The sequence below is a fragment of the Neoarius graeffei genome, chromosome 11 (assembly GCF_027579695.1).
Source record: "Neoarius graeffei isolate fNeoGra1 chromosome 11, fNeoGra1.pri, whole genome shotgun sequence".
NCBI classification, from domain to species: domain Eukaryota; kingdom Metazoa; phylum Chordata; class Actinopteri; order Siluriformes; family Ariidae; genus Neoarius; species Neoarius graeffei.
The window spans coordinates 1,348,033-1,366,078 of record NC_083579.1 but is presented as its reverse complement, the minus strand read 5'-3'; the positions used below and the strand labels follow the sequence as shown (position 1 = coordinate 1,366,078).

At 47.7% G+C, this 18,046-nt stretch overlaps 1 protein-coding gene across 7 annotated transcripts in view; it reads left to right on the top strand.

Annotated features, from left to right (window-relative positions):
* ltbp1 (latent transforming growth factor beta binding protein 1) overlaps positions 1-18,046 on the top strand; it is a 161,363-nt gene that overhangs the window by 14,222 nt on the left and 129,095 nt on the right. For all 7 annotated transcript variants that reach the window (XM_060933222.1, XM_060933219.1, XM_060933220.1 and 4 more), the window contains exon 2: positions 10,797-10,867. In XM_060933222.1, coding sequence (XP_060789205.1) covers positions 10,797-10,867 — 71 coding nt within the window. The remainder of the gene's footprint in view (positions 1-10,796; positions 10,868-18,046) is intronic.

Here is an 18,046-nt window from a genome sequence, read left to right as displayed (position 1 = left end):
TATACTGTAGCTACCTCGGCAGGATTAAACGGTAGCTACCTCGGCAGGATTAAACGGTAACTACCTCGGCAGGATTAAACGGTAGCTACCTCGGCAGGATTAAACGGTAGCTACCTCGGCAGGATTAAACGGTAGCTTCCTCGGCAGGATTAAACGGTAGCTTCCTCGGCAGGATTAAACGGTAGCTACCTCGGCAGGATTAAACGGTAGCTTCCTCGGCAGGATTAAACGGTAGCTACCTCGGCAGGATTAAACGGTAGCTACCTCGGCAGGATTAAACGGTAGCTACCTCGGCAGGATTAAACGGTAGCTACCTCGGCAGGATTAAACGGTAGCTTCCTCGGCAGGATTAAACGGTAGCTACCTCGGCAGGATTAAACGGTAGCTACCTCGGCAGGATTAAACGGTAGCTACCTCGGCAGGATTAAACGGTAGCTACCTCGGCAGGATTAAACGGTAGCTACCTCGGCAGGATTAAACGGTAGCTACCTCGGCAGGATTAAACGGTAACTACCTCGGCAGGATTAAACGGTAGCTTCCTCGGCAGGATTAAACGGTAGCTACCTCGGCAGGATTAAACGGTAGCTTCCTCGGCAGGATTAAACGGTAGCTACCTCGGCAGGATTAAACGGTAGCTTCCTCGGCAGGATTAAACAGTAGCTACCTCGGCAGGATTAAAGTGCCATTCCACCATTGGCTGTATTTTTTTGGCATAAAATACAATATATTTTATTACAACATGACTAGACAGAGAAATCTTTTAGCTTCAAAATGATATATCAAACATTTTTTTGACAACGACAAGTATATTAATTTTGCGACCAAAGTCACCTACCCTTTTAATTTCCGCACGGTAGTGAAACGTGATGTCATCGGCAGGTTCTCCTTCTTGTGTAGATTATCAGCAATGGTGGATAGAACGCGATTGTCAGCTTCGGAAAAGAAGCGAAGGAAAATAGCAAGTGATGCCCAAAGGAGACGGTCGATAGTGAATATCGGCACAGCAATCGACAAGTGGAAATCGCGTTCTATCTGCCATTGCTGATAATCTGTGCCACGTCACACGTGACATGGTACACAAGAAGGGGAACCTGCCGATGACATCACGTTTCACTACCGCGCGGAAATTAAAAGGGTAGGTGACTTTGGTCGCAAAATTAATATACTTGCCATTGTCAAAAAATTATGTTTGATATATCATTTTGAAGCTAAAATATTTCTCTGTATAGTCATGTTGTCATAAAATATATTGTATTTTATGCCAAAGAATACATCCAATGGTGGAATGGCACTTTAAGCGGTAGCTTCCTCGGCAGGATTAAACGGTAACTACCTCGGCAGGATTAAGCGGTAGCTTCCTCGGCAGGATTAAACGGTAACTACCTCGGCAGGATTAAACGGTAGCTTCCTCGGCAGGATTAAACGGTAGCTTCCTCGGCAGGATTAAACGGTAACTACCTTGGCAGGATTAAACGGTAGCTTCCTCGGCAGGATTAAACGGTAACTACCTCGGCAGGATTAAGCGGTAGCTTCCTCGGCAGGATTAAACGGTAACTATCTCGGCAGGATTAAAGGGTAGCTACCGCGGCAGGATTAAACGGTAGCTTCCTCGGCAGGATTAAACGGTAGCTTCCTCGGCAGAATTAAACGGTAGCTACCTCGGTAGGATTAAACGGTAGCTTCCTCGGCAGGATTAAACGGTAGCTACCTCGGCAGGATTAAACGATAGCTTCCTCGGCAGGATTAAACGGTAGCTACCGCGGCAGGATTAAACGGTAGCTTCCTCGGCAGGATTAAACGGTAGCTACCGCGGCAGGATTAAACGGTGGCTTCCTCGGCAGGATAAAACGGTGGCTACCTCGGCAGGATTAAACGGTAGCTTCCTCGGCAGGATTAAACGGTAGCTTCCTCGGCAGGATTAAACGGTAGCTACCTCGGCAGGATTAAACGGTAGCTTCCTCGGCAGGATTAAACGGTAGCTACCGCGGCAGGATTAAACGGTAGCTTCCTCGGCAGGATCAAACGGTAGCTACCTCGGCAGGATCAAACGGTAGCTACCTCGGCAGGATCAAACGGTAGCTTCCTCGGCAGGATCAAACGGTAGCTACCTCGGCAGGATCAAACGGTAGCTACCTCGGCAGGATCAAACGGTAGCTACCTCGGCAGGATCAAACGGTAGCTACCTCGGCAGGATCAAACGGTAGCTACCTCGGCAGGATCAAACGGTAGCTACCGCGGCAGGATCAAACGGTAGCTACCTCGGCAGGATCAAACGGTAGCTTCCTCGGCAGGATCAAACGGTAGCTACCTCGGCAGGATCAAACGGTAGCTACCTCGACAGGATAAAACGGTAGCTACCTCGGCAGGATCAAACGGTAGCTTCCTCGGCAGGATCAAACGGTAGCTACCTCGGCAGGATCAAACGGTAGCTACCTCGGCAGGATCAAACGGTAGCTACCTCGGCAGGATCAAACGGTAGCTACCTCGGCAGGATCAAACGGTAGCTACCTCGGCAGGATCAAACGGTAGCTTCCTCGGCAGGATCAAACGGTAGCTACCTCGGCAGGATCAAACGGTAGCTACCTCGGCAGGATCAAACGGTAGCTACCTCGGCAGGATCAAACGGTAGCTACCTCGGCAGGATCAAACGGTAGCTACCTCGGCAGGATCAAACGGTAGCTTCCTCGGCAGGATCAAACGGTAGCTACCTCGGCAGGATCAAACGGTAGCTACCTCGGCAGGATCAAACGGTAGCTACCTCGGCAGGATCAAACGGTAGCTACCTCGGCAGGATCAAACGGTAGCTACCTCGGCAGGATCAAACGGTAGCTACCTCGGCAGGATCAAACGGTAGCTTCCTCGGCAGGATCAAACGGTAGCTACCGCGGCAGGATCAAACGGTAGCTTCCTCGGCAGGATCAAACGGTAGCTACCTCGGCAGGATCAAACGGTAGCTTCCTCGGCAGGATCAAACGGTAGCTTCCTCGGCAGGATCAAACGGTAGCTACCTCGGCAGGATCAAACGGTAGCTACCTCGGCAGGATCAAACGGTAGCTTCCTCGGCAGGATCAAACGGTAGCTACCTCGGCAGGATCAAACGGTAGCTACCTCGGCAGGATCAAACGGTAGCTACCTCGGCAGGATCAAACGGTAGCGTCCTCGGCAGGATCAAACGGTAGCGTCCTCGGCAGGATCAAACGGTAGCGTCCTCGGCAGGATCAAACGGTGGCTACCTCGGCAGGATCAAACGGTGGCTACCTCGGCAGGATCAAACGGTGGCTACCTCGGCAGGATCAAACGGTGGCTACCTCGGCAGGATCAAACGGTGGCTTCCTCGGCAGGATAAAACGGTGGCTACCTCGGCAGGATTAAACGGTAGCTTCCTCGGCAGGATTAAACGGTAGCTTCCTCGGCAGGATTAAACGGTAGCTACCTCGGCAGGATTAAACGGTAGCTTCCTCGGCAGGATTAAACGGTAGCTACCGCGGCAGGATTAAACGGTAGCTTCCTCGGCAGGATCAAACGGTAGCTACCTCGGCAGGATCAAACGGTAGCTACCTCGGCAGGATCAAACGGTAGCTTCCTCGGCAGGATCAAACGGTAGCTACCTCGGCAGGATCAAACGGTAGCTACCTCGGCAGGATCAAACGGTAGCTACCTCGGCAGGATCAAACGGTAGCTACCTCGGCAGGATCAAACGGTAGCTTCCTCGGCAGGATCAAACGGTAGCTACCGCGGCAGGATCAAACGGTAGCTACCTCGGCAGGATCAAACGGTAGCTTCCTCGGCAGGATCAAACGGTAGCTACCTCGGCAGGATCAAACGGTAGCTACCTCGACAGGATAAAACGGTAGCTACCTCGGCAGGATCAAACGGTAGCTTCCTCGGCAGGATCAAACGGTAGCTACCTCGGCAGGATCAAACGGTAGCTACCTCGGCAGGATCAAACGGTAGCTACCTCGGCAGGATCAAACGGTAGCTACCTCGGCAGGATCAAACGGTAGCTACCTCGGCAGGATCAAACGGTAGCTACCTCGGCAGGATCAAACGGTAGCTTCCTCGGCAGGATCAAACGGTAGCTACCTCGGCAGGATCAAACGGTAGCTACCTCGGCAGGATCAAACGGTAGCTACCTCGGCAGGATCAAACGGTAGCTACCTCGGCAGGATCAAACGGTAGCTACCTCGGCAGGATCAAACGGTAGCTACCTCGGCAGGATCAAACGGTAGCTTCCTCGGCAGGATCAAACGGTAGCTACCTCGGCAGGATCAAACGGTAGCTACCTCGGCAGGATCAAACGGTAGCTACCTCGGCAGGATCAAACGGTAGCTACCTCGGCAGGATCAAACGGTAGCTACCTCGGCAGGATCAAACGGTAGCTTCCTCGGCAGGATCAAACGGTAGCTACCGCGGCAGGATCAAACGGTAGCTTCCTCGGCAGGATCAAACGGTAGCTACCTCGGCAGGATCAAACGGTAGCTTCCTCGGCAGGATCAAACGGTAGCTTCCTCGGCAGGATCAAACGGTAGCTACCTCGGCAGGATCAAACGGTAGCTACCTCGGCAGGATCAAACGGTAGCTTCCTCGGCAGGATCAAACGGTAGCTACCTCGGCAGGATCAAACGGTAGCTACCTCGGCAGGATCAAACGGTAGCTACCGCGGCAGGATCAAACGGTGGCTTCCTCGGCAGGATCAAACGGTGGCTTCCTCGGCAGGATAAAACGGTGGCTACCTCGGCAGGATTAAACGGTAGCTTCCTCGGCAGGATTAAACGGTAGCTTCCTCGGCAGGATTAAACGGTAGCTACCTCGGCAGGATTAAACGGTAGCTACCTCGTCAGGATTAAACGGTAGCTACCTCGTCAGGATTAAACGGTAGCTACCTCGTCAGGATTAAACGGTAGCTTCCTCGTCAGGATTAAACGGTAGCTTCCTCGTCAGGATTAAACGGTAGCTTCCTCGTCAGGATTAAACGGTAGCTTCCTCGGCAGGATTAAACGGTAGCTACCTCGGCAGGATTAAACGGTAGCTTCCTCGGCAGGATTAAACGGTAGCTACCTCGGCAGGATTAAACTGTAGCTACCTCGGCAGGATTAAACGGTGGCTACCTCGGCAGGATTATACTGTAGCTACCTCGGCAGGATTAAACGGTAGCTACCTCGGCAGGATTAAACGGTAACTACCTCGGCAGGATTAAACGGTAGCTACCTCGGCAGGATTAAACGGTAGCTACCTCGGCAGGATTAAACGGTAGCTTCCTCGGCAGGATTAAACGGTAGCTTCCTCGGCAGGATTAAACGGTAGCTACCTCGGCAGGATTAAACGGTAGCTTCCTCGGCAGGATTAAACGGTAGCTACCTCGGCAGGATTAAACGGTAGCTACCTCGGCAGGATTAAACGGTAGCTACCTCGGCAGGATTAAACGGTAGCTACCTCGGCAGGATTAAACGGTAGCTTCCTCGGCAGGATTAAACGGTAGCTACCTCGGCAGGATTAAACGGTAGCTACCTCGGCAGGATTAAACGGTAGCTACCTCGGCAGGATTAAACGGTAGCTACCTCGGCAGGATTAAACGGTAGCTACCTCGGCAGGATTAAACGGTAGCTACCTCGGCAGGATTAAACGGTAACTACCTCGGCAGGATTAAACGGTAGCTTCCTCGGCAGGATTAAACGGTAGCTACCTCGGCAGGATTAAACGGTAGCTTCCTCGGCAGGATTAAACGGTAGCTACCTCGGCAGGATTAAACGGTAGCTTCCTCGGCAGGATTAAACAGTAGCTACCTCGGCAGGATTAAAGTGCCATTCCACCATTGGCTGTATTTTTTTGGCATAAAATACAATATATTTTATTACAACATGACTAGACAGAGAAATCTTTTAGCTTCAAAATGATATATCAAACATTTTTTTGACAACGACAAGTATATTAATTTTGCGACCAAAGTCACCTACCCTTTTAATTTCCGCACGGTAGTGAAACGTGATGTCATCGGCAGGTTCTCCTTCTTGTGTAGATTATCAGCAATGGTGGATAGAACGCGATTGTCAGCTTCGGAAAAGAAGCGAAGGAAAATAGCAAGTGATGCCCAAAGGAGACGGTCGATAGTGAATATCGGCACAGCAATCGACAAGTGGAAATCGCGTTCTATCTGCCATTGCTGATAATCTGTGCCACGTCACACGTGACATGGTACACAAGAAGGGGAACCTGCCGATGACATCACGTTTCACTACCGCGCGGAAATTAAAAGGGTAGGTGACTTTGGTCGCAAAATTAATATACTTGCCATTGTCAAAAAATTATGTTTGATATATCATTTTGAAGCTAAAATATTTCTCTGTATAGTCATGTTGTCATAAAATATATTGTATTTTATGCCAAAGAATACATCCAATGGTGGAATGGCACTTTAAGCGGTAGCTTCCTCGGCAGGATTAAACGGTAACTACCTCGGCAGGATTAAGCGGTAGCTTCCTCGGCAGGATTAAACGGTAACTACCTCGGCAGGATTAAACGGTAGCTTCCTCGGCAGGATTAAACGGTAGCTTCCTCGGCAGGATTAAACGGTAACTACCTTGGCAGGATTAAACGGTAGCTTCCTCGGCAGGATTAAACGGTAACTACCTCGGCAGGATTAAGCGGTAGCTTCCTCGGCAGGATTAAACGGTAACTATCTCGGCAGGATTAAAGGGTAGCTACCGCGGCAGGATTAAACGGTAGCTTCCTCGGCAGGATTAAACGGTAGCTTCCTCGGCAGAATTAAACGGTAGCTACCTCGGTAGGATTAAACGGTAGCTTCCTCGGCAGGATTAAACGGTAGCTACCTCGGCAGGATTAAACGATAGCTTCCTCGGCAGGATTAAACGGTAGCTACCGCGGCAGGATTAAACGGTAGCTTCCTCGGCAGGATTAAACGGTAGCTACCGCGGCAGGATTAAACGGTGGCTTCCTCGGCAGGATAAAACGGTGGCTACCTCGGCAGGATTAAACGGTAGCTTCCTCGGCAGGATTAAACGGTAGCTTCCTCGGCAGGATTAAACGGTAGCTACCTCGGCAGGATTAAACGGTAGCTTCCTCGGCAGGATTAAACGGTAGCTACCGCGGCAGGATTAAACGGTAGCTTCCTCGGCAGGATCAAACGGTAGCTACCTCGGCAGGATCAAACGGTAGCTACCTCGGCAGGATCAAACGGTAGCTTCCTCGGCAGGATCAAACGGTAGCTACCTCGGCAGGATCAAACGGTAGCTACCTCGGCAGGATCAAACGGTAGCTACCTCGGCAGGATCAAACGGTAGCTACCTCGGCAGGATCAAACGGTAGCTACCTCGGCAGGATCAAACGGTAGCTACCGCGGCAGGATCAAACGGTAGCTACCTCGGCAGGATCAAACGGTAGCTTCCTCGGCAGGATCAAACGGTAGCTACCTCGGCAGGATCAAACGGTAGCTACCTCGACAGGATAAAACGGTAGCTACCTCGGCAGGATCAAACGGTAGCTTCCTCGGCAGGATCAAACGGTAGCTACCTCGGCAGGATCAAACGGTAGCTACCTCGGCAGGATCAAACGGTAGCTACCTCGGCAGGATCAAACGGTAGCTACCTCGGCAGGATCAAACGGTAGCTACCTCGGCAGGATCAAACGGTAGCTTCCTCGGCAGGATCAAACGGTAGCTACCTCGGCAGGATCAAACGGTAGCTACCTCGGCAGGATCAAACGGTAGCTACCTCGGCAGGATCAAACGGTAGCTACCTCGGCAGGATCAAACGGTAGCTACCTCGGCAGGATCAAACGGTAGCTTCCTCGGCAGGATCAAACGGTAGCTACCTCGGCAGGATCAAACGGTAGCTACCTCGGCAGGATCAAACGGTAGCTACCTCGGCAGGATCAAACGGTAGCTACCTCGGCAGGATCAAACGGTAGCTACCTCGGCAGGATCAAACGGTAGCTACCTCGGCAGGATCAAACGGTAGCTTCCTCGGCAGGATCAAACGGTAGCTACCGCGGCAGGATCAAACGGTAGCTTCCTCGGCAGGATCAAACGGTAGCTACCTCGGCAGGATCAAACGGTAGCTTCCTCGGCAGGATCAAACGGTAGCTTCCTCGGCAGGATCAAACGGTAGCTACCTCGGCAGGATCAAACGGTAGCTACCTCGGCAGGATCAAACGGTAGCTTCCTCGGCAGGATCAAACGGTAGCTACCTCGGCAGGATCAAACGGTAGCTACCTCGGCAGGATCAAACGGTAGCTACCTCGGCAGGATCAAACGGTAGCGTCCTCGGCAGGATCAAACGGTAGCGTCCTCGGCAGGATCAAACGGTAGCGTCCTCGGCAGGATCAAACGGTGGCTACCTCGGCAGGATCAAACGGTGGCTACCTCGGCAGGATCAAACGGTGGCTACCTCGGCAGGATCAAACGGTGGCTACCTCGGCAGGATCAAACGGTGGCTTCCTCGGCAGGATAAAACGGTGGCTACCTCGGCAGGATTAAACGGTAGCTTCCTCGGCAGGATTAAACGGTAGCTTCCTCGGCAGGATTAAACGGTAGCTACCTCGGCAGGATTAAACGGTAGCTTCCTCGGCAGGATTAAACGGTAGCTACCGCGGCAGGATTAAACGGTAGCTTCCTCGGCAGGATCAAACGGTAGCTACCTCGGCAGGATCAAACGGTAGCTACCTCGGCAGGATCAAACGGTAGCTTCCTCGGCAGGATCAAACGGTAGCTACCTCGGCAGGATCAAACGGTAGCTACCTCGGCAGGATCAAACGGTAGCTACCTCGGCAGGATCAAACGGTAGCTACCTCGGCAGGATCAAACGGTAGCTTCCTCGGCAGGATCAAACGGTAGCTACCGCGGCAGGATCAAACGGTAGCTACCTCGGCAGGATCAAACGGTAGCTTCCTCGGCAGGATCAAACGGTAGCTACCTCGGCAGGATCAAACGGTAGCTACCTCGACAGGATAAAACGGTAGCTACCTCGGCAGGATCAAACGGTAGCTTCCTCGGCAGGATCAAACGGTAGCTACCTCGGCAGGATCAAACGGTAGCTACCTCGGCAGGATCAAACGGTAGCTACCTCGGCAGGATCAAACGGTAGCTACCTCGGCAGGATCAAACGGTAGCTACCTCGGCAGGATCAAACGGTAGCTACCTCGGCAGGATCAAACGGTAGCTTCCTCGGCAGGATCAAACGGTAGCTACCTCGGCAGGATCAAACGGTAGCTACCTCGGCAGGATCAAACGGTAGCTACCTCGGCAGGATCAAACGGTAGCTACCTCGGCAGGATCAAACGGTAGCTACCTCGGCAGGATCAAACGGTAGCTACCTCGGCAGGATCAAACGGTAGCTTCCTCGGCAGGATCAAACGGTAGCTACCTCGGCAGGATCAAACGGTAGCTACCTCGGCAGGATCAAACGGTAGCTACCTCGGCAGGATCAAACGGTAGCTACCTCGGCAGGATCAAACGGTAGCTACCTCGGCAGGATCAAACGGTAGCTTCCTCGGCAGGATCAAACGGTAGCTACCGCGGCAGGATCAAACGGTAGCTTCCTCGGCAGGATCAAACGGTAGCTACCTCGGCAGGATCAAACGGTAGCTTCCTCGGCAGGATCAAACGGTAGCTTCCTCGGCAGGATCAAACGGTAGCTACCTCGGCAGGATCAAACGGTAGCTACCTCGGCAGGATCAAACGGTAGCTTCCTCGGCAGGATCAAACGGTAGCTACCTCGGCAGGATCAAACGGTAGCTACCTCGGCAGGATCAAACGGTAGCTACCGCGGCAGGATCAAACGGTGGCTTCCTCGGCAGGATCAAACGGTGGCTTCCTCGGCAGGATAAAACGGTGGCTACCTCGGCAGGATTAAACGGTAGCTTCCTCGGCAGGATTAAACGGTAGCTTCCTCGGCAGGATTAAACGGTAGCTACCTCGGCAGGATTAAACGGTAGCTTCCTCGGCAGGATTAAACGGTAGCTACCGCGGCAGGATCAAACGGTAGCTTCCTCGGCAGGATCAAACGGTAGCTACCTCGGCAGGATCAAACGGTAGCTACCTCGGCAGGATCAAACGGTAGCTACCTCGGCAGGATCAAACGGTAGCTACCTCGGCAGGATCAAACGGTAGCTTCCTCGGCAGGATCAAACGGTAGCTACCTCGGCAGGATCAAACGGTAGCTACCTCGGCAGGATCAAACGGTAGCTACCTCGGCAGGATCAAACGGTAGCGTCCTCGGCAGGATCAAACGGTAGCGTCCTCGGCAGGATCAAACGGTAGCGTCCTCGGCAGGATTAAACGGTAGCTACCTTGGCAGGATTAAACGGTAGCTTCCTCGGCAGGATTAAACGGTAGCTTCCTCGGCAGGATTAAACGGTAGCTACCTCGGCAAGATTAAACGGTAGCTACCTTGGCAAGATTAAACGGTAGCGTCCTCGGCAAGATTAAATGTCTGTATGCTGCTAATACTAGCGCTTCTTCTATTTGACCATCTTCCATTTTTTATCATCTTTCTGTAAAAGAACAGTTAGCATGTGTGTGTTTATGTGGATGAATTTCTAAGTATGGATTTGAAGGTATTTATCAATGACTGTGTGTGTGAGAGAGACATCATGTGAATGAGTGAGTGTGTGTGTGTGTGTGTGTGTGTGTGAGAGAGAGAGAGAGACATCATGTGAGTGAGTGTGTGTGTGTGTGTGTGTGTGTGTGAGAGAGAGAGAGAGAGACACACATCATGTGAGTGAGTGTGTGTGTGAGTGTGTGTGTGTGTGTGTTGGCACTGACACTGCGGCTGTTGTTGCAGGGTGAATGTCTGTGGAGGGCAGTGCTGTATCGGATGGAGCCGAGCGCCTGGATCTCAGCGCTGCACAAAACGTAAGACACACACACACACACACACACACACATACTTGCACATGGAGGCGTGGCCTCTGTGCCTGTCAGTCATACTGAGGGAGGCATGGCATCTGTGTGTATCAGTCTCAGTAAATGAGGTGTGGCCTATGTGTATCAGTCTCAGTGTAAAAGGCGTGGCCTCTGTGTTTCAGTGAAGGAGGTGTGGCCTATGTGTTTATAAGTATTAATGAAAGAGGTATGGCCTGTGTGTTTATTAGTTTTAGTGAAGGAGGCGTGGCCTATGTGTATCAGTCAGTGAAGTAGACTGAAAGTAACTAAATAGTGGATAGTTTTCGGGGTCCAAAGCAAAACATTTGGCACCCTAACCATTAAAGCACCACTTTAGGAAGTGTTTGAGTGCTGAGAGGATGATATATAAAAAAACTGACAGAGTGATTTTAATGAACACTTTTATAAATAACTACAGTAACAGCTGCAGAGGTCAGTTCAGCTGATCCACTTCAGTGCTGAGAGAGAGAGAGAGAGAGAGAGAGAGAGAGAGAGATATGACCAGAGTGAGGATGAGGAAGGAGGAAGATAAAATCAGGAGAAAAAGCGAGGGAGATAATGTGAGAAATGGAGGAAGAAATAAAGCTGGGCAATATAATGATATAATATCAACATTGTGATAAATTATCTCACGGTATACTTTTTGGCGATATTGTTGGCATGGCAGTATTGTTTATAATTATTTATGTTTTTTAAAACAATAACAATTACAAATTCTGATTGGATACCATGAAAATGTGCTGCATTTAACATTTCAAATGGAAGAAAAAAATGTTTACGTCTGAGGTAAAGGAAGGACAGAAAGGCAGGATGAGAACGGTGAAAGAGTGGGGGGGTGTAAACCAATAACGACAGATACCGTGTTAGAAAGAAATGATGAGGGGTGAATCGTGAAAGATCAGAAAGAACGCAGTAATGAAATGAACACAGAGAGAGAGAGAGAGAGAGAGAGAGAGAGAGAGAGATGAAGTCCCCTTTCCCTCAAATGCAGTCGAGACATGTTTAAAGGTGTTTGGAGCCGTGATGCTAATGTAGCTAACAGGTAAGAGAAGGTTATAGTTTAGCTGTGTGATGATTGGCGTGCGGTTTATCACCACAGTGCTAAATGAGAGGTGGTTATTAGCTCCATTAGCCTCGTAGCTCGAGGGCAGAATTAAAGAAGCACACCTCTGGGGTGTCTCAGGTGATCGATGTTTGGCCGAGACTTGTTCATGGGTAATATTTCTCTGCGTGTGTACAGAAGAACGGATCCCACAGTCACTCACAGAGCTCGTTCTCCACTCTATAGATCTTTCACTCAGTTCACTTTTCAGGATCAGCGCCTTTCCTGTCACGCTACGCAGAACAGATCATAAATTCTCCCGATAAATATTTAATGGAGTTTGATTTTCCGGTCTGCACACACTTCCACTGACTCTTTCACACACTTTTTTTCAAACAATGGGCTTCTTGAACGGAAACCATATAAACATTCATAGATAATACACAAAGTATGCATTATGTTGGCTGATGAGTTCGGGACTCTGATTGGTCCAAAGATGTTGATTAATTTTCTGTAACAGCAGCTCTGACAGTAGTGCAGGTTTATATTAATGCACTCGCTGTGATATGTTGTTGTTTCTATAGCAACAACTCATTCACAGGGACGTGTGTAATCATTTTCTGTAGATTTCTAAAAGTGAGGAGAAATGTGTGTGTGATGTTTCTGGAAGGAGTCTCCAGTGTGAGTGCTGTGTAACAGTCAGCTGGAACGTCTTCAGGACAGAGGAGTTTACACTAACTTACAGTTTCTCAGGAACACGATGGAACAAACTGATTTTTACTTTTTGTCTTGTTAACTTCCAGAGAGACACTGGTGGGGGAGCGACTGTTTATAGCTAGGGTTAGCTATAGCTGTGATAAAGGTAACTCTAGCATTAGGTATTTTTTTGCAGATTTTAAAAAGGGCTTTGACCTTATAAACCACCATGTTCTGCTTGAGAAGCTAGCAACCTTTGATATTCATTCCAGTCTATTAAAGTGGGTAGCAGCCTTTTTGCAGGGCAGATCCCAATTTGTGTGTATCGGTAATAGTGTATGGCAGATTCTACCATAACAGAGGCCAGTTAAGTCCCATCTCCTTAAATTGCTGAATTGATTATTTTGATCATTCTATTAAGTTTTTCTAGTAGCATTTGGGGTCTTGGACATTCACAGTAAATTTTAGGACAGTAGTCCTGGTAACTAATTAATAAAAGCCTGACATGGCAGACATGCTAAATGACAATACAAACACATCGGTTTCTATCATCAACATCTGACAGACAAACTAACGGCTACCATCATATTCTGACAGACACTCTAGATGACAATAGCAATAAAACTGTTTCTTACATTATTAATCTGACAAATTTAGTAATAATATTAAATCCCTCATCACTAGAACCAAATAATAAAATAAAATATTGAAATAAAAAAGATAAAATTTATTTTCAAAATTGAAATATCAACAATAATTGTCAGAACAGTGACGATAGACACGACTGTGTCACTTTCGCGGGGAAATAACACATTGAAATGGCCTGCTGGCTGAAAGGGTCGCAAGCGGCTCTGATTTATCTCAACTTACGATAGTTTTCCTCCAGAAAAATTTAAATATGAATGCACAAATATATTCTCAATGTTTCTATCGTCAAAAATTTCTATCGTCAGGATAGCTGACTGAAAATCTTACCTTGATTTATTTGATGAAATCTAGCTGTCAGAACTCCAAGTCTTGCCCGGAAGTAAATGTCTGCCTTCACAAAACTCATGCGCAGTAGAATTTCCTCTTTGCGTCAGTCAACATGTGCGTGGTGAGGGCTTCAATTTTGCTATCGTCAGGTGCATTTGACTGACAGACTGACGATAGCATTTTTTAAAAATAACTGTGGGCTTCTCTCGTGAACGAAATAGTTTTTTCGCTGTTAATCTATTTCAACTCTGTCTGTCGACACCCAAAAATGATAAAGCCTGCTTCCACACGATAACTACCAAAGATCCATAACGGCCGAGTCCATCGTCAGGTCATCTGACAGAAATTCACTGACGATAGCAACAGGGATAATGAAAGGGATTTTTAAAATGGGAGTTATGTCTGTCAGATATGTCAAAGAAATAGAACTTTATTCTTTAAAAATCTTTTATTGATATACTCAGTGTATTTTTAAATGACGTGCTGTTTTAGAAGACCAAATACCATATTTTCAATCTTGAAAATATTACCTCACTGAAAAAAGGACAAGAAACATTTCTTATTTTGTGGGCAAGTGGTTAATGGATCCAGTTACGGTAGAATTTGCCGTATCTTCTACCAAATATCCTCACGGCGGAATTCCTCAAGGTACAAAATTGGGACCACTGCTCTTTGCGGTTATGGTCAATAGCCTAGTTTCTCAGTGGCCGTTCCGCATAAAGTTTGTTGATGACTTATCTATCATTGAGGTAGTTCCAAGAAATTCTCCATCCCTGACCAACTTTATTGTAAGGGACATTCAAGATTTTGCTGAGCTTAACGACATGAAATTAAATCCTTCTAAGTGTAAGGAAATGGTTGTTGACTTTCTTCAATACAACAGCTGCGTTTGGCGCCCGATTGCCATCGGCTGCACTACTGTGGAACGCGTTAAGTCATTTAAACTACTCGGTGTACACATCTCTCATGACTTGACACGGGACGTCCACGTAGACAACGTATTGAAGAAAGCCAACAAGCGGCTTTATGTAATAAGGAATCTAAAACGTTCTGGCTTTCAGGTAGCTGATATTGTTACCATATATTGCTCTCTCATAAGATCTATATTAGAATATGCATCTGCCGTTTATTCCGCTCTTCCTAATTTTCTCTCCAAGGCACTAGAAGATGTCCAAAAACGTGCGTTGGCAATAATTCTACCGGGTGTACATTATTGCGATGCTTTATCACAAACCGGTCTATCTACACTTGCGGACCGTCGCGCTGAATCTTGCAAACGTTTTATGAAAAAGATACAACCCGGGAATCCCCTTTTTCCTCTGATACAAAGCAGAATTGTAGAATGTGATATAAGGTATAATCTAAGATCGGCTCAGACTGCTAATACTGAACGGCTGAAGAATTTTGTAACTGTCAAGTATTTAGATTATTGTTATGCTTAATTGTTTATTGTTATGATTAATTGTGCAATACCCTGTAATTCAGCCGTCATGGCTGCGATTGGAGTTAATAAACGAATATAATATATAATATATAATATAGCTGCTATAATGTCAGTGAAAACAGGAACCTGTTTCGTGGACATTCTGCAGCATTAAATGTAACTCATTCATTCATTTATTCGTTCATTCATGTGTTTCTCATGCACCAGATGGTGTGTAGAGCCAGCCATGTTAGTAAGTGCTCCCCATTCTTTGCATCAGTCAGGGACACATCACACTGCTCTAGAACCATGGAAACTGTGCCTATCCATCGCGTGCGAGGAGGGCCCCTAGGTCTTTTCCATCTCTCTGCTGTTGGGTCAAAACTAAGAATAGCTAAGGTAGGATGGTCTTGGGTGTGGCGCAAGACATGACCATACCAGTGGACACGTCGTTGGGCAGCAAGGCTAGAGGCTGGTAGCTGCTTAGTTCTTTTCCGTAGCTCCTCATTGCTAACATGATCTAGCCATGTGATGTTCTCAATCCTCCTTAAAGCCATGCTGTCACAGCCATCAAGTCTGTTTTTCAGGGTTTTATTTAATGGCCAGGTCTCAGAGCCATACAACAGAACAGACAGGACTGCAGAGTTGTATCGTCACAGTTTGGCAGCACAGGAGGTTGATCTGTGTCTCCACAGTGGTCTCCATAATGACTGCGTAACTCCTGAGGCAAGGGCATGTCTACGGTCAATTTCTGGTTTAAGGTCTGCAGTATTTGTAACGCTGGATGTATGTAACTATAAATAGATCAAAATTTAGTGTATGTTGATAAATTAAAACCAGTAAATTGTTCTGAATAATCACCGTGTTATGAGAGAAATAAAACAATTGGGGTTGTGCTGTTATTAGAAAGTAATCAACTTTATCTGATATGAGATTTGCGAGCTTTTTCTTTCTAATTATATGATAAAGTGCGCTAACTTGAGTGTCGGTTTTCATTGTGTCTCAGTATAATCAGGTTGTACAGTTTGTGTGCGTACGTAAACAGTGTTCCTCTGAAAAGAGCTCTAGCAGCTGAAAGTTTGCCTTTCGTCCATTGCAAGTGTGTTGTGCAGCTATTGCATCACTGTTTGTGTGCATGATTAGTGAGTATCTGCAGCGTGCAGCTCCTCTGAGCTCGTCCCTGGCTGCGTTCGTCTCCTCATAAAGCCGTAAAACTGCTCTGAAATACGAGCAGAGAGACCTCAGGGCTTATTGATGGTGCTTGCTCGAGCGCTTGTGAGGGATAAAAAGGACGAGGCTACAAATTATAACAAAGATCTCACTATTGACTCACACTAACGCTGATAAAATCTGGGATTGGTGAGGAGTCTGATTGCTCGAGTCAGCAGTGCATCAGCTTTTCAGCCTTTCTCTCTTTTTGTCTGCCAATTTATTTATTTACGCATTTAAAGCTGCTTTCAAAGTGTACCGGGGTATGCTGTAAAAAAAAAAGAAGTATTTTACCCTGTAAAGCTAAAGCTGACGGCTAAACCCCTAACTCTAAACAGCTAGACCTTCGACTCAATCTTAACTGCCTACCTTTCAGCTACTAAAACTTTAAAAGATTAAAACGTGAACTTACAGCTCACTAAACTCTTAGCCTAAAATTAAAAAAACCCTTCACTTAAAACGCTAAACCATAAACCTAGATTTAATACCCTGAACCCTAACTTTAAAGGCTAATCTGAAAGACCAAACCCTAAAAGTAAAAACTACACCAAATCTAAATCCGTCATGAGGAACATGAGGCTAACGTAAAGGAGCCAGACGCTCCGAGATCACTCCTGCGTTCACACCGTTTGAAAGGGCGATGCTGACCTTGTAGGACCTGGAGAAAGTGCACAGCGATGGTCATGCCGGAGCAGGTTTGGGCCTCTGAGATCCACTGAAGGGAAATTGTAATGTTATAGCATACAGAGATGTTCTAAACAACAACGTGTGCGCTTCAGAGTTTATGGTAACAGTTGGTGAAACCACATTCGGGTGTGATGGTCACGGGTGCACATACTTTTTGCGATCATCCGAGTTGCACGGTCCCAGCTCCTGAATGATCGATCACTCAGCTGAGCCGTGTTGTTCATTCAGCCAGAAAGTCACTCTTGTTTTGGTTAGCGTCAGTAAGATCATCACCACTGAGGTGTAAATAAAGAATGGCCATCTTCTAACGGGTTCGGACTCTGGCTGCGTGAGTGTTGGAGTAAAGCTCCTGTAGGTACTGTACCTGCTCGGGGTAATGTGAAGAAAATGTAGAAAAACAAGTTGTGTGTGTGGAGAAAAAACTATAATAGCAGGAGTGTAACTAACCTCGCAGTTCAACACTGAATAGTGTGTGGCGTGCTGAGGGAAAACCACTCGGCCGCTCTGACAGCACCGACTGCTCGTTATACCACGGGCCGCTTGGTTAGCTAGATGGCAGGAGCTCACCTGGCAGGTTACTGATCAGAAGGTCAGTGGTTCAGGCGCCACCCAGCACTGCCAAGCTGCCACTTTTGGACCCTTGAACAAGGCCCTTAACCCCCCTCTGCTCCAGGGTGCTGTCTCATGGCTGGTCCTGCAGTCTGACTCCAACGTCCTACCAAACTGGGATGTGTGAAGAACAGAATCTCACTGTGCTGTAATGTATATGTGACTTCTTCTTCAAATACACTGAAGGAGAGACAAGAGACAACTTCCTGAGTGGAGAAATAAAACTATTCAGGGCATGCTTATAGAGAGAGCTACTATAGACTCGACCCAAAGCTTCATAAAGTTCTGCATAATGTAAGAAAATGGACTCAGTGAGATAGAGCATGTGAGATGTGTCAAGAACCGGATCAAATTCAAGACAAAAATCAGGGAGACCACACAAAATTAACATATAAACTGAATTTATTTACAGTGCCTTGCAAAAGTATTCATACCCCTTGAACTTTTTCACATTTTTCCACCTTACAACCACGAACTTAAAAGTTTTTTATTGAGATTTTATTTGATA